Here is a 15,212-nt window from a genome sequence, read left to right on the forward strand (position 1 = left end):
AAAATAATTAAGAAATATTTCATTTACATAAGTATTCACACCCCTGAGTCAATACTTTGTAGAAGCACCTTTAGCATTGATTACAGCTGTGAATCTATCTTGGTAAGTCTCTAAGAGCTGTCTACTCCTGGATTGTGTAACATTTGCCCATTAAATTTTCAAAATTCTTCAAGCTCTGTCAAATTGGTTGTTGATCATTACTAGACAGCCATTTTCAGGTCTTGCCATAGATTTTCAAGGTGATTTAAGTCAAAACTGTATCTCGACCACTCAGGAACATTTGGCCTTGTGTGTTAGGTTATTGTCCTGCTGAAAGGTGAATTCATCTCCCAGACAGAACCAAGTTTTCTTCTAGGATTTTACCTGTGCTTAGCTGCATTCCGCTTACAAAAAAGTGAATTGCTTTACTTTAGTGCCTTGTTGCAAACAGGATGCATGTTTTGGAATATTTTTATTCTGTACAGGCTTCCTTGTTTTCACTCTGTCAATTAGCTTAGTATTGTGGAGTAACTACAATGTTATTGATCCATCCTCAGTTTTCTCCTGTTAAACTCGAACTGTTTTATAGTCAATAATCCATAACTGAATCAAATGAGTCACGTTCCTGACTGAATCATACCCAACCTACTGAGTCATCTTGTACAAAGCCCAGTGAATCACCAGTAAGACATTTGGGCAGAGAGTGCTGTACTGTTGCATTTGTTCCAGGGCTCTAAATTGAGTGGAGAAATTCACCACTGCTTTTGTAATGTCCTAATCAAGCATTCGTGCCCACAAAAACGCAGCTTTCATTGCCTCATTTTCTAGAGTAAACATTTTTACAGCATGCAAATGCCTCATCAATGTGTGTGTGTGAATGCGCGCATGCATCTCTGTGTGTGTGTTATAGAGTACACGTGTGTGTATCTGGTCATGTGTACAGCAGGAATGTCTGTATGTATCTGTGTTAGGGCAGTGCTATGTTTATAACCCAAAAACCTGCCACAGACTATGACCCAAGTGGAACCTCTGTGATTTACGGACTGAACTACGTAATCCCACATAATCCTAGAGCCCCCTACCCCCACTGCATGTGCACTCAGCCATGAAATTAGAAGCAGATACAACACGAGGGTTGTGTGTAAACCCCACATGAGATAACACACAATCTGATACATACAACACACACTCTCTCTCTCTCTCTGCGATAACGCACACAATCAGACGGCACACCCACACACACTCACTTCATCTCTCTCCCAAACACACACACAGACACACTGAGTTCAGCTGTGCATGCAGAACATTGGTAGATAAATAAACAGAGTGATGTGATGTACTGCGTTCTTGCCGTGCCAACAGAACCAACAAACACACACAGCGGGGAAGGAACGCTTCCAGGGGACCACAAGGTCATGGAAACTACTAGCAACGACAGCTATGCTAGTTTGGATCAATGTTGCTATAATGTCGCTTCCACATCATTTACACAACAAACATCTTCTAAATGTTTCCATCTGACGACACGACGTGGAAAAAGATTATTATTAATGTTGCAGGTTATTATGGTTATTATTTATTAATGTTAGGTTATTATAGGTTAATAATGTTGCAGGTAACACACTAACAGCATGTCAGATGAGCTAGTTACATGGGTTCCTAATGGTAACACACTAACAGCATGTCAGATGAGCTAGTTACATGGGTTCCTAATGGTAACACACTAACAGCATGTCAGATGAGCTAGTTACATGGGTTCCTAATGGTAACACACTAACAGCATGTCAGACAAGCTAGTTACATGGGTTCCTAATGGTAACACACTAACAGCATGTCAGACATGCTAGTTACATGGGTTCCTAATGGTAACACACTAACAACATGTCAGACAAGCTAGTTACATGGGTTCCTAATGGTAACACACTAACAACATGTCAGACATGCTAGTTACATGGGTTCCTAATGGTAACACACTAACAGCATGTCAGACAAGCTAGTTTACATGGGTTCCTAATGGTAACACACTAACAACATGTCAGACAAGCTAGTTACATGGGTTCCTAATGGTAACACACTAACAACATGTCAGACAAGCTAGTTACATGGGTTCCTAATGGTAACACACTAACAACATGTCAGACATGCTAGTTACATGGGTTCCTAATGGTAACACACTAACAACATGTCAGACATGCTAGTTACATGGGTTCCTAATGGTAACACACTAACAGCATGTCAGATGAGCTAGTTACATGGGTTCCTAATGGTAACACACTAACAGCATGTCAGATGAGCTAGTTACATGGGTTCCTAATGGTAACACACTAACAGCATGTCAGATGAGCTAGTTACATGGGTTCCTAATGGTAACACACTAACAGCATGTCAGATGAGCTAGTTACATGGGTTCCTAATGGTAACACACTAACAACATGTCAGACATGCTAGTTACATGGGTTCCTAATGGTAACACACTAACAACATGTCAGACAAGCTAGTTACATGGGTTCCTAATGGTAACACACTAACAACATGTCAGACATGCTAGTTACATGGGTTCCTAATGGTAACACACTAACAGCATGTCAGACAAGCTAGTTACATGGGTTCCTAATGGTAACACACTAACAACATGTCAGACAAGCTAGTTACATGGGTTCCTAATGGTAACACACTAACAACATGTCAGACATGCTAGTTACATGGGTTCCTAATGGTAACACACTAACAACATGTCAGACAAGCTAGTTACATGGGTTCCTAATGGTAACACACTAACAACATGTCAGACAAGCTAGTTACATGGGTTCCTAATGGTAACACACTAACAACATGTCAGACATGCTAGTTACATGGGTTCCTAATGGTAACACACTAACAGCATGTCAGACATGCTAGTTACATGGGTTCCTAATGGTAACACACTAACAACATGTCAGACAAGCTAGTTACATGGGTTCCTAATGGTAACACACTAACAGCATGTCAGACAAGCTAGTTACATGGGTTCCTAATGGTAACACACTAACAACATGTCAGACAAGCTAGTTACATGGGTTCCTAATGGTAACACACTAACAGCATGTCAGATGAGCTAGTTACATGGGTTCCTAATGGTAACACACTAACAACATGTCAGACAAGCTAGTTACATGGGTTCCTAATGGTAACACACTAACAACATGTCAGACAAGCTAGTTACATGGGTTCCTAATGGTAACACACTAACAACATGTCAGACAAGCTAGTTACATGGGTTCCTAATGGTAACACACTAACAACATGTCAGACAAGCTAGTTACATGGGTTCCTAATGGTAACACACTAACAACATGTCAGACAAGCTAGTTACATGGGTTCCTAATGGTAACACACTAACAACATGTCAGACAAGCTAGTTACATGGGTTCCTAATGGTAACACACTAACAACATGTCAGACAAGCTAGTTACATGGGTTCCTAATGGTAACACACTAACAACATGTCAGACAAGCTAGTTACATGGGTTCCTAATGGTAACACACTAACAGCATGTCAGACATGCTAGTTACATGGGTTCCTAATGGTAACACACTAACACAACATGTCAGACAAGCTAGTTACATGGGTTCCTAATGGTAACACACTAACAACATGTCAGACAAGCTAGTTACATGGGTTCCTAATGGTAACACACTAACAGCATGTCAGACAAGCTAGTTACATGGGTTCCTAATGGTAACACACTAACAACATGTCAGACAAGCTAGTTACATGGGTTCCTAATGGTAACACACTAACAACATGTCAGACAAGCTAGTTACATGGGTTCCTAATGGTAACACACTAACAACATGTCAGACAAGCTAGTTACATGGGTTCCTAATGGTAACACACTAACAGCATGTCAGACAAGCTAGTTACATGGGTTCCTAATGGTAACACACTAACAACATGTCAGACAAGCTAGTTACATGGGTTCCTAATGGTAACACACTAACAACATGTCAGACATGCTAGTTACATGGGTTCCTAATGGTAACACACTAACAACATGTCAGACATGCTAGTTACATGGGTTCCTAATGGTAACACACTAACAACATGTCAGACATGCTAGTTACATGGGTTCCTAATGGTAACACACTAACAACATGTCAGACAAGCTAGTTACATGGGTTCCTAATGGTAACACACTAACAACATGTCAGACATGCTAGTTACATGGGTTCCTAATGGTAACACACTAACAACATGTCAGACAAGCTAGTTACATGGGTTCCTAATGGTAACACACTAACAACATGTCAGACAAGCTAGTTACATGGGTTCCTAATGGTAACACACTAACAACATGTCAGACAAGCTAGTTACATGGGTTCCTAATGGTAACACACTAACAGCATGTCAGATGAGCTAGTTACATGGGTTCCTAATGGTAACACACTAACAGCATGTCAGACAAGCTAGTTACATGGGTTCCTAATGGTAACACACTAACAACATGTCAGACAAGCTAGTTACATGGGTTCCTAATGGTAACACACTAACAACATGTCAGACAAGCTAGTTACATGGGTTCCTAATGGTAACACACTAACAACATGTCAGACAAGCTAGTTACATGGGTTCCTAATGGTAACACACTAACAACATGTCAGACAAGCTAGTTACATGGGTTCCTAATGGTAACACACTAACAACATGTCAGACAAGCTAGTTACATGGGTTCCTAATGGTAACACACTAACAACATGTCAGACAAGCTAGTTACATGGGTTCCTAATGGTAACACACTAACAGCATGTCAGACAAGCTAGTTACATGGGTTCCTAATGGTAACACACTAACAGCATGTCAGACATGCTAGTTACATGGGTTCCTAATGGTAACACACTAACAACATGTCAGACAAGCTAGTTACATGGGTTCCTAATGGTAACACACTAACAACATGTCAGACAAGCTAGTTACATGGGTTCCTAATGGTAACACACTAACAGCATGTCAGACAAGCTAGTTACATGGGTTCCTAATGGTAACACACTAACAACATGTCAGACAAGCTAGTTACATGGGTTCCTAATGGTAACACACTAACAACATGTCAGTCATGCTAGTTACATAGGTTCCTAATGGTAACACACTAACAACATGTCAGACATGCTAGTTACATGGGTTCCTAATGGTAACACACTAACAGCATGTCAGACAAGCTAGTTACATGGGTTCCTAATGGTAACACACTAACAACATGTCAGACAAGCTAGTTACATGGGTTCCTAATGGTAACACACTAACAACATGTCAGACAAGCTAGTTACATGGGTTCCTAATGGTAACACACTAACAACATGTCAGACAAGCTAGTTACATGGGTTCCTAATGGTAACACACTAACAACATGTCAGACATGCTAGTTACATGGGTTCCTAATGGTAACACACTAACAACATGTCAGACAAGCTAGTTACATGGGTTCCTAATGGTAACACACTAACAACATGTCAGACATGCTAGTTACATGGGTTCCTAATGGTAACACACTAACAACATGTCAGACAAGCTAGTTACATGGGTTCCTAATGGTAACACACTAACAACATGTCAGACAAGCTAGTTACATGGGTTCCTAATGGTAACACACTAACAACATGTCAGACAAGCTAGTTACATGGGTTCCTAATGGTAACACACTAACAGCATGTCAGACAAGCTAGTTACATGGGTTCCTAATGGTAACACACTAACAACATGTCAGACAAGCTAGTTACATGGGTTCCTAATGGTAACACACTAACAACATGTCAGACAAGCTAGTTACATGGGTTCCTAATGGTAACACACTAACAACATGTCAGACAAGCTAGTTACATGGGTTCCTAATGGTAACACACTAACAACATGTCAGACAAGCTAGTTACATGGGTTCCTAATGGTAACACACTAACAACATGTCAGACAAGCTAGTTACATGGGTTCCTAATGGTAACACACTAACAACATGTCAGACAAGCTAGTTACATGGGTTCCTAATGGTAACACACTAACAACATGTCAGACAAGCTAGTTACATGGGTTCCTAATGGTAACACACTAACAACATGTCAGACAAGCTAGTTACATGGGTTCCTAATGGTAACACACTAACAACATGTCAGACAAGCTAGTTACATGGGTTCCTAATGGTAACACACTAACAACATGTCAGACAAGCTAGTTACATGGGTTCCTAATGGTAACACACTAACAACATGTCAGACATGCTAGTTACATGGGTTCCTAATGGTAACACACTAACAACATGTCAGACAAGCTAGTTACATGGGTTCCTAATGGTAACACACTAACAACATGTCAGACAAGCTAGTTACATGGGTTCCTAATGGTAACACACTAACAACATGTCAGACAAGCTAGTTACATGGGTTCCTAATGGTAACACACTAACAACATGTCAGACAAGCTAGTTACATGGGTTCCTAATGGTAACACACTAACAACATGTCAGACAAGCTAGTTACATGGGTTCCTAATGGTAACACACTAACAACATGTCAGACAAGCTAGTTACATGGGTTCCTAATGGTAACACACTAACAACATGTCAGACAAGCTAGTTACATGGGTTCCTAATGGTAACACACTAACAACATGTCAGACATGCTAGTTACATGGGTTCCTAATGGTAACACACTAACAACATGTCAGACATGCTAGTTACATGGGTTCCTAATGGTAACACACTAACAACATGTCAGACATGCTAGTTACATGGGTTCCTAATGGTAACACACTAACAACATGTCAGACATGCTAGTTACATGGGTTCCTAATGGTAACACACTAACAACATGTCAGACATGCTAGTTACATGGGTTCCTAATGGTAACACACTAACAACATGTCAGACAAGCTAGTTACATGGGTTCCTAATGGTAACACACTAACAACATGTCAGACAAGCTAGTTACATGGGTTCCTAATGGTAACACACTAACAACATGTCAGACAAGCTAGTTACATGGGTTCCTAATGGTAACACACTAACAACATGTCAGACAAGCTAGTTACATGGGTTCCTAATGGTAACACACTAACAACATGTCAGACAAGCTAGTTACATGGGTTCCTAATGGTAACACACTAACAACATGTCAGACAAGCTAGTTACATGGGTTCCTAATGGTAACACACTAACAACATGTCAGACATGCTAGTTACATGGGTTCCTAATGGTAACACACTAACAACATGTCAGACAAGCTAGTTACATGGGTTCCTAATGGTAACACACTAACAACATGTCAGACAAGCTAGTTACATGGGTTCCTAATGGTAACACACTAACAACATGTCAGACAAGCTAGTTACATGGGTTCCTAATGGTAACACACTAACAACATGTCAGACATGCTAGTTACATGGGTTCCTAATGGTAACACACTAACAACATGTCAGACAAGCTAGTTACATGGGTTCCTAATGGTAACACACTAACAACATGTCAGACATGCTAGTTACATGGGTTCCTAATGGTAACACACTAACAACATGTCAGACATGCTAGTTACATGGGTTCCTAATGGTAACACACTAACAACATGTCAGACATGCTAGTTACATGGGTTCCTAATGGTAACACACTAACAACATGTCAGACAAGCTAGTTACATGGGTTCCTAATGGTAACACACTAACAACATGTCAGATGAGCTAGTTACATGGGTTCCTAATGGTAACACACTAACAGCATGTCAGACATGCTAGTTACATGGGTTCCTAATGGTAACACACTAACAGCATGTCAGACAAGCTAGTTACATGGGTTCCTAATGGTAACACACTAACAGCATGTCAGACAAGCTAGTTACATGGGTTCCTAATGGTAACACACTAACAACATGTCAGACAAGCTAGTTACATGGGTTCCTAATGGTAACACACTAACAACATGTCAGACATGCTAGTTACATGGGTTCCTAATGGTAACACACTGACAACATGTCAGACAAGCTAGTTACATGGGTTCCTAATGGTAACAACTAACAACATGTCAGACAAGCTAGTTACATGGGTTCCTAATGGTAACACACTAACAACATGTCAGACAAGCTAGTTACATGGGTTCCTAATGGTAACACACTAACAGCATGTCAGACAAGCTAGTTACATGGGTTCCTAATGGTAACACACTAACAGCATGTCAGACATGCTAGTTACATGGGTTCCTAATGGTAACACACTAACAGCATGTCAGACATGCTAGTTACATGGGTTCCTAATGGTAACACACTAACAACATGTCAGACATGCTAGTTACATGGGTTCCTAATGGTAACACACTAACAACATCAGACATCAGTTACATGGGTTCCTAATGGTAACACACTAACAACATGTCAGACATGCTAGTTACATGGGTTCCTAATGGTAACACACTAACAACATGTCAGACAAGCTAGTTACATGGGTTCCTAATGGTAACACACTAACAACATGTCAGACATGCTAGTTACATGGGTTCCTAATGGTAACACACTAACAACATGTCAGACATGCTAGTTACATGGGTTCCTAATGGTAACACACTAACAACATGTCAGACAAGCTAGTTACATGGGTTCCTAATGGTAACACACTAACAACATGTCAGACAAGCTAGTTACATGGGTTCCTAATGGTAACACACTAACAACATGTCAGACAAGCTAGTTACATGGGTTCCTAATGGTAACACACTAACAACATGTCAGACAAGCTAGTTACATGGGTTCCTAATGGTAACACACTAACAGCATGTCAGACAAGCTAGTTACATGGGTTCCTAATGGTAACACACTAACAGCATGTCAGACAAGCTAGTTACATGGGTTCCTAATGGTAACACACTAACAACATGTCAGACAAGCTAGTTACATGGGTTCCTAATGGTAACACACTAACAACATGTCAGACATGCTAGTTACATGGGTTCCTAATGGTAACACACTAACAACATGTCAGACAAGCTAGTTACATGGGTTCCTAATGGTAACACACTAACAACATGTCAGACAAGCTAGTTACATGGGTTCCTAATGGTAACACACTAACAACATGTCAGACAAGCTAGTTACATGGGTTCCTAATGGTAACACACTAACAGCATGTCAGACAAGCTAGTTACATGGGTTCCTAATGGTAACACACTAACAGCATGTCAGACATGCTAGTTACATGGGTTCCTAATGGTAACACACTAACAGCATGTCAGACATGCTAGTTACATGGGTTCCTAATGGTAACACACTAACAACATGTCAGACATGCTAGTTACATGGGTTCCTAATGGTAGCACACTAACAGCATGTCAGACAAGCTAGTTACATGGGTTCCTAATGGTAACACACTAACAACATGTCAGCCATGCTAGTTACATGGGTTCCTAATGGTAACACACTAACAACATGTCAGACATGCTAGTTACATGGGTTCCTAATGGTAACACACTAACAACATGTCAGACATGCTAGTTACATGGGTTCCTAATGGTAACACACTAACAGCATGTCAGATGAGCTAGTTACATGGGTTCCTAATGGTAACACACTAACAGCATGTCAGATGAGCTAGTTACATGGGTTCCTAATGGTAACACACTAACAGCATGTCAGATGAGCTAGTTACATGGGTTCCTAATGGTAACACACTAACAACATGTCAGATGAGCTAGTTACATGGGTTCCTAATGGTAACACACTAACAACATGTCAGACAAGCTAGTTACATGGGTTCCTAATGGTAACACACTAACAACATGTCAGACAAGCTAGTTACATGGGTTCCTAATGGTAACACACTAACAACATGTCAGACAAGCTAGTTACATGGGTTCCTAATGGTAACACACTAACAACATGTCAGACAAGCTAGTTACATGGGTTCCTAATGGTAACACACTAACAGCATGTCAGACAAGCTAGTTACATGGGTTCCTAATGGTAACACACTAACAACATGTCAGACATGAGCTAGTTACATGGGTTCCTAATGGTAACACACTAACAGCATGTCAGATGAGCTAGTTACATGGGTTCCTAATGGTAACACACTAACAACATGTCAGACATGCTAGTTACATGGGTTCCTAATGGTAACACACTAACAGCATGTCAGATGAGCTAGTTACATGGGTTCCTAATGGTAACACACTAACAACATGTCAGACAAGCTAGTTACATGGGTTCCTAATGGTAACACACTAACAACATGTCAGACAAGCTAGTTACATGGGTTCCTAATGGTAACACACTAACAACATGTCAGACAAGCTAGTTACATGGGTTCCTAATGGTAACACACTAACAGCATGTCAGATGAGCTAGTTACATGGGTTCCTAATGGTAACAAACTAACAGCATGTCAGATGAGCTAGTTACATGGGTTCCTAATGGTAACACACTAACAACATGTCAGACAAGCTAGTTACATGGGTTCCTAATGGTAACACACTAACAGCATGTCAGATGAGCTAGTTACATGGGTTCCTAATGGTAACACACTAACAGCATGTCAGACATGCTAGTTACATGGGTTCCTAATGGTAACACACTAACAACATGTCAGACAAGCTAGTTACATGGGTTCCTAATGGTAACACACTAACAACATGTCAGACAAGCTAGTTACATGGGTTCCTAATGGTAACACACTAACAGCATGTCAGACATGCTAGTTACATGGGTTCCTAATGGTAACACACTAACAACATGTCAGACAAGCTAGTTACATGGGTTCCTAATGGTAACACACTAACAACATGTCAGACAAGCTAGTTACATGGGTTCCTAATGGTAACACACTAACAACATGTCAGACATGCTAGTTACATGGGTTCCTAATGGTAACACACTAACAACATGTCAGACATGCTAGTTACATGGGTTCCTAATGGTAACACACTAACAACATGTCAGACAAGCTAGTTACATGGGTTCCTAATGGTAACACACTAACAACATGTCAGACATGCTAGTTACATGGGTTCCTAATGGTAACACACTAACAGCATGTCAGACATGCTAGTTACATGGGTTCCTAATGGTAACACACTAACAACATGTCAGACAAGCTAGTTACATGGGTTCCTAATGGTAACACACTAACAACATGTCAGACAAGCTAGTTACATGGGTTCCTAATGGTAACACACTAACAACATGTCAGACAAGCTAGTTACATGGGTTCCTAATGGTAACACACTAACAACATGTCAGACAAGCTAGTTACATGGGTTCCTAATGGTAACACACTAACAACATGTCAGACAAGCTAGTTACATGGGTTCCTAATGGTAACACACTAACAACATGTCAGACAAGCTAGTTACATGGGTTCCTAATGGTAACACACTAACAACATGTCAGACATGCTAGTTACATGGGTTCCTAATGGTAACACACTAACAACATGTCAGACAAGCTAGTTACATGGGTTCCTAATGGTAACACACTAACAACATGTCAGACAAGCTAGTTACATGGGTTCCTAATGGTAACACACTAACAACATGTCAGACAAGCTAGTTACATGGGTTCCTAATGGTAACACACTAACAACATGTCAGACATGCTAGTTACATGGGTTCCTAATGGTAACACACTGACAACATGTCAGACAAGCTAGTTACATGGGTTCCTAATGGTAACACACTAACAACATGTCAGACATGCTAGTTACATGGGTTCCTAATGGTAACACACTAACAACATGTCAGACAAGCTAGTTACATGGGTTCCTAATGGTAACACACTAACAACATGTCAGACATGCTAGTTACATGGGTTCCTAATGGTAACACACTAACAACATGTCAGACAAGCTAGTTACATGGGTTCCTAATGGTAACACACTAACAACATGTCAGACAAGCTAGTTACATGGGTTCCTAATGGTAACACACTAACAACATGTCAGACAAGCTAGTTACATGGGTTCCTAATGGTAACACACTAACAGCATGTCAGACAAGCTAGTTACATGGGTTCCTAATGGTAACACACTAACAGCATGTCAGACAAGCTAGTTACATGGGTTCCTAATGGTAACACACTAACAACATGTCAGACAAGCTAGTTACATGGGTTCCTAATGGTAACACACTAACAACATGTCAGACATGCTAGTTACATGGGTTCCTAATGGTAACACACTGACAACATGTCAGACAAGCTAGTTACATGGGTTCCTAATGGTAACACACTAACAACATGTCAGACAAGCTAGTTACATGGGTTCCTAATGGTAACACACTAACAACATGTCAGACAAGCTAGTTACATGGGTTCCTAATGGTAACACACTAACAGCATGTCAGACAAGCTAGTTACATGGGTTCCTAATGGTAACACACTAACAGCATGTCAGACATGCTAGTTACATGGGTTCCTAATGGTAGCACACTAACAGCATGTCAGACATGCTAGTTACATGGGTTCCTAATGGTAACACACTAACAACATGTCAGACATGCTAGTTACATGGGTTCCTAATGGTAGCACACTAACAGCATGTCAGACATGCTAGTTACATGGGTTCCTAATGGTAACACACTAACAACATGTCAGACATGCTAGTTACATGGGTTCCTAATGGTAACACACTAACAACATGTCAGCCATGCTAGTTACATGGGTTCCTAATGGTAACACACTAACAACATGTCAGACAAGCTAGTTACATGGGTTCCTAATGGTAACACACTAACAGCATGTCAGACAAGCTAGTTACATGGGTTCCTAATGGTAACACACTAACAACATGTCAGACAAGCTAGTTACATGGGTTCCTAATGGTAACACACTAACAACATGTCAGACATGCTAGTTACATGGGTTCCTAATGGTAACACACTAACAGCATGTCAGACAAGCTAGTTACATGGGTTCCTAATGGTAACACACTAACAACATGTCAGACAAGCTAGTTACATGGGTTCCTAATGGTAACACACTAACAACATGTCAGACAAGCTAGTTACATGGGTTCCTAATGGTAACACACTAACAACATGTCAGACAAGCTAGTTACATGGGTTCCTAATGGTAACACACTAACAACATGTCAGACATGCTAGTTACATGGGTTCCTAATGGTAACACACTAACAACATGTCGGACATGCTAGTTACATGGGTTCCTAATGGTAACACACTAACAACATGTCAGACATGCTAGTTACATGGGTTCCTAATGGTAACACACTAACAACATGTCAGACAAGCTAGTTACATGGGTTCCTAATGGTAACACACTAACAACATGTCAGACAAGCTAGTTACATGGGTTCCTAATGGTAACACACTAACAACATGTCAGACAAGCTAGTTACATGGGTTCCTAATGGTAACACACTAACAACATGTCAGACAAGCTAGTTACATGGGTTCCTAATGGTAACACACTAACAACATGTCAGACATGCTAGTTACATGGGTTCCTAATGGTAACACACTAACAGCATGTCAGACAAGCTAGTTACATGGGTTCCTAATGGTAACACACTAACAACATGTCAGACATGCTAATTACATGGGTTCCTAATGGTAACACACTAACAGCATGTCAGACATGCTAGTTACGTCGGTTGCTAATGGTAACACGCTAACAGTATGTCAGACATGCTAGTTATGTACATTGCTAATGGTAACACGCTAACAGTATGTCAGACATGCTAGTTACGTAGGTTACTAATGATAACACGCTAACAGCATGTCAGACATGCTAGTTACGTAGGTTACTAATGATAACACGCTAACAGCATGTCAGACATGCTAATTACGTAGGTTACTAATGGTAACACATTAACAACATGTCAGACAAGCTAGTTACATGGGTTCCTAATGGTAACACACTAACAGCATGTCAGACAAGCAAGTTACATGGGTTACTAATGATAACACGCTAACAGCATGTCAGACATGCTAAATACGTAGGTTACTAATGATAACACGCTAACAGCATGTCAGACATGCTAATTACGTAGGTTACTAATGGTAACCTACCAGACATGCTCGTTACATTCCCCTGCATAAGCTGTGTGCTGACAAGTTAAAGTATAGACTGCAGGTAACATACACCACATGTATCCACCTATTGTGTCAGGCTACATAAGAGTGACATAAGTGGTTATAAGGTGACTCGCAGAACTTACCCCGAGGTCTTTCCCCGCCCACTTGCACTCGTCACGCTTTGAGGGCGTGGCTGGCCATGCGATCTATGGAGAGGAGGAGAGATGGAGTGTTATCAAACGGAACAGGAGAGAATGTGTCATTGAGAGAGATTATAAACAACAACATCATTGAGTTTCATCTCAATCTCTTCATTCGAAGACTCAATCATGGACACTCTTACTGACAGCTGCTTTGTGTGATGTATTGTTGTCTCTACCTTTTTGCCCTTTGTGCTGTTGTCTGTGCCCAATAATGTTTGTACCACGTTTTGTGCTGCTACCATGTTGTGTTGCTACCATGTTGTTGTCATGTTGTGTTGCTACCATGCTGTGTTGTCATGTGTTGCTGCCTTGTTATATTGTTGTCTTAGGTCTCTCTTTATGTGTTGTCTCTCTTGTTGTGATGTGTGTTTTGTCCTATATTTATATATATTTATATGTATTTATTTGTTTTAATCCCAGGCCCCGTCCCCACAGGCCTTTTTCCTTCCGGTAGGCCGCCATTGTAAATAAGAATTTGTTCTTAACTGACTTGCCTAGTTAAATAAAGATGAAATTAAAATAAAATAATTTAAAAGTGAGGGAGTGGTATACTAAGGAACAGAGGAGAGAATGTGTCATATGAACAGAGAAAGTGAGTCATCATGTAAAACAAGAGAGAAGGAGTGCACAATAATATTCTGGGGTCCATTCAGGCGGTAGTCTAACCAGGAATTGAACCCAGGTTTATGCAAATGATAGTCCAACACATTTGCCATTGCACCAATGGGTCAGAACCTCTGGATGAGTATGCTAAGTGTTGCACGTAGCTTGCTAACTTGTTTAGCTGGAGGGATGTGAGTTTTGAACCATGAAGTAAGAGAGACATAGCTTTAAAGGGAATACAGTGTATGTCACTACCAATTTACAATGGCTCCGAGCTTGCAACATTGGGCCTAGTCTTATTCACTTGCTGGGTCAAAATTAATTCCCCCCCAAATCTTAAGGTGGACCCAGGTTCAAAAACATTTGGGAACCCCCTGTATAAGCTTAGCATTACAGT

At 40.6% G+C, this 15,212-nt stretch overlaps 1 protein-coding gene across 1 annotated transcript in view; it reads right to left on the minus strand.

Moving 5' to 3' along the window:
- Nucleotides 1-15,212, minus strand: part of LOC127919985 (semaphorin-3aa-like) — an 80,579-nt gene that overhangs the window by 34,077 nt on the left and 31,290 nt on the right. Inside the window, 1 exon segment of the mRNA XM_052503834.1 lies at nucleotides 14,153-14,215. Within this exon segment, the coding sequence (XP_052359794.1) occupies nucleotides 14,153-14,215 (63 nt within the window).

This window comes from Oncorhynchus keta, unplaced genomic scaffold (genome assembly GCF_023373465.1).
Source record: "Oncorhynchus keta strain PuntledgeMale-10-30-2019 unplaced genomic scaffold, Oket_V2 Un_contig_18020_pilon_pilon, whole genome shotgun sequence".
NCBI classification, from domain to species: Eukaryota; Metazoa; Chordata; class Actinopteri; order Salmoniformes; family Salmonidae; genus Oncorhynchus; species Oncorhynchus keta.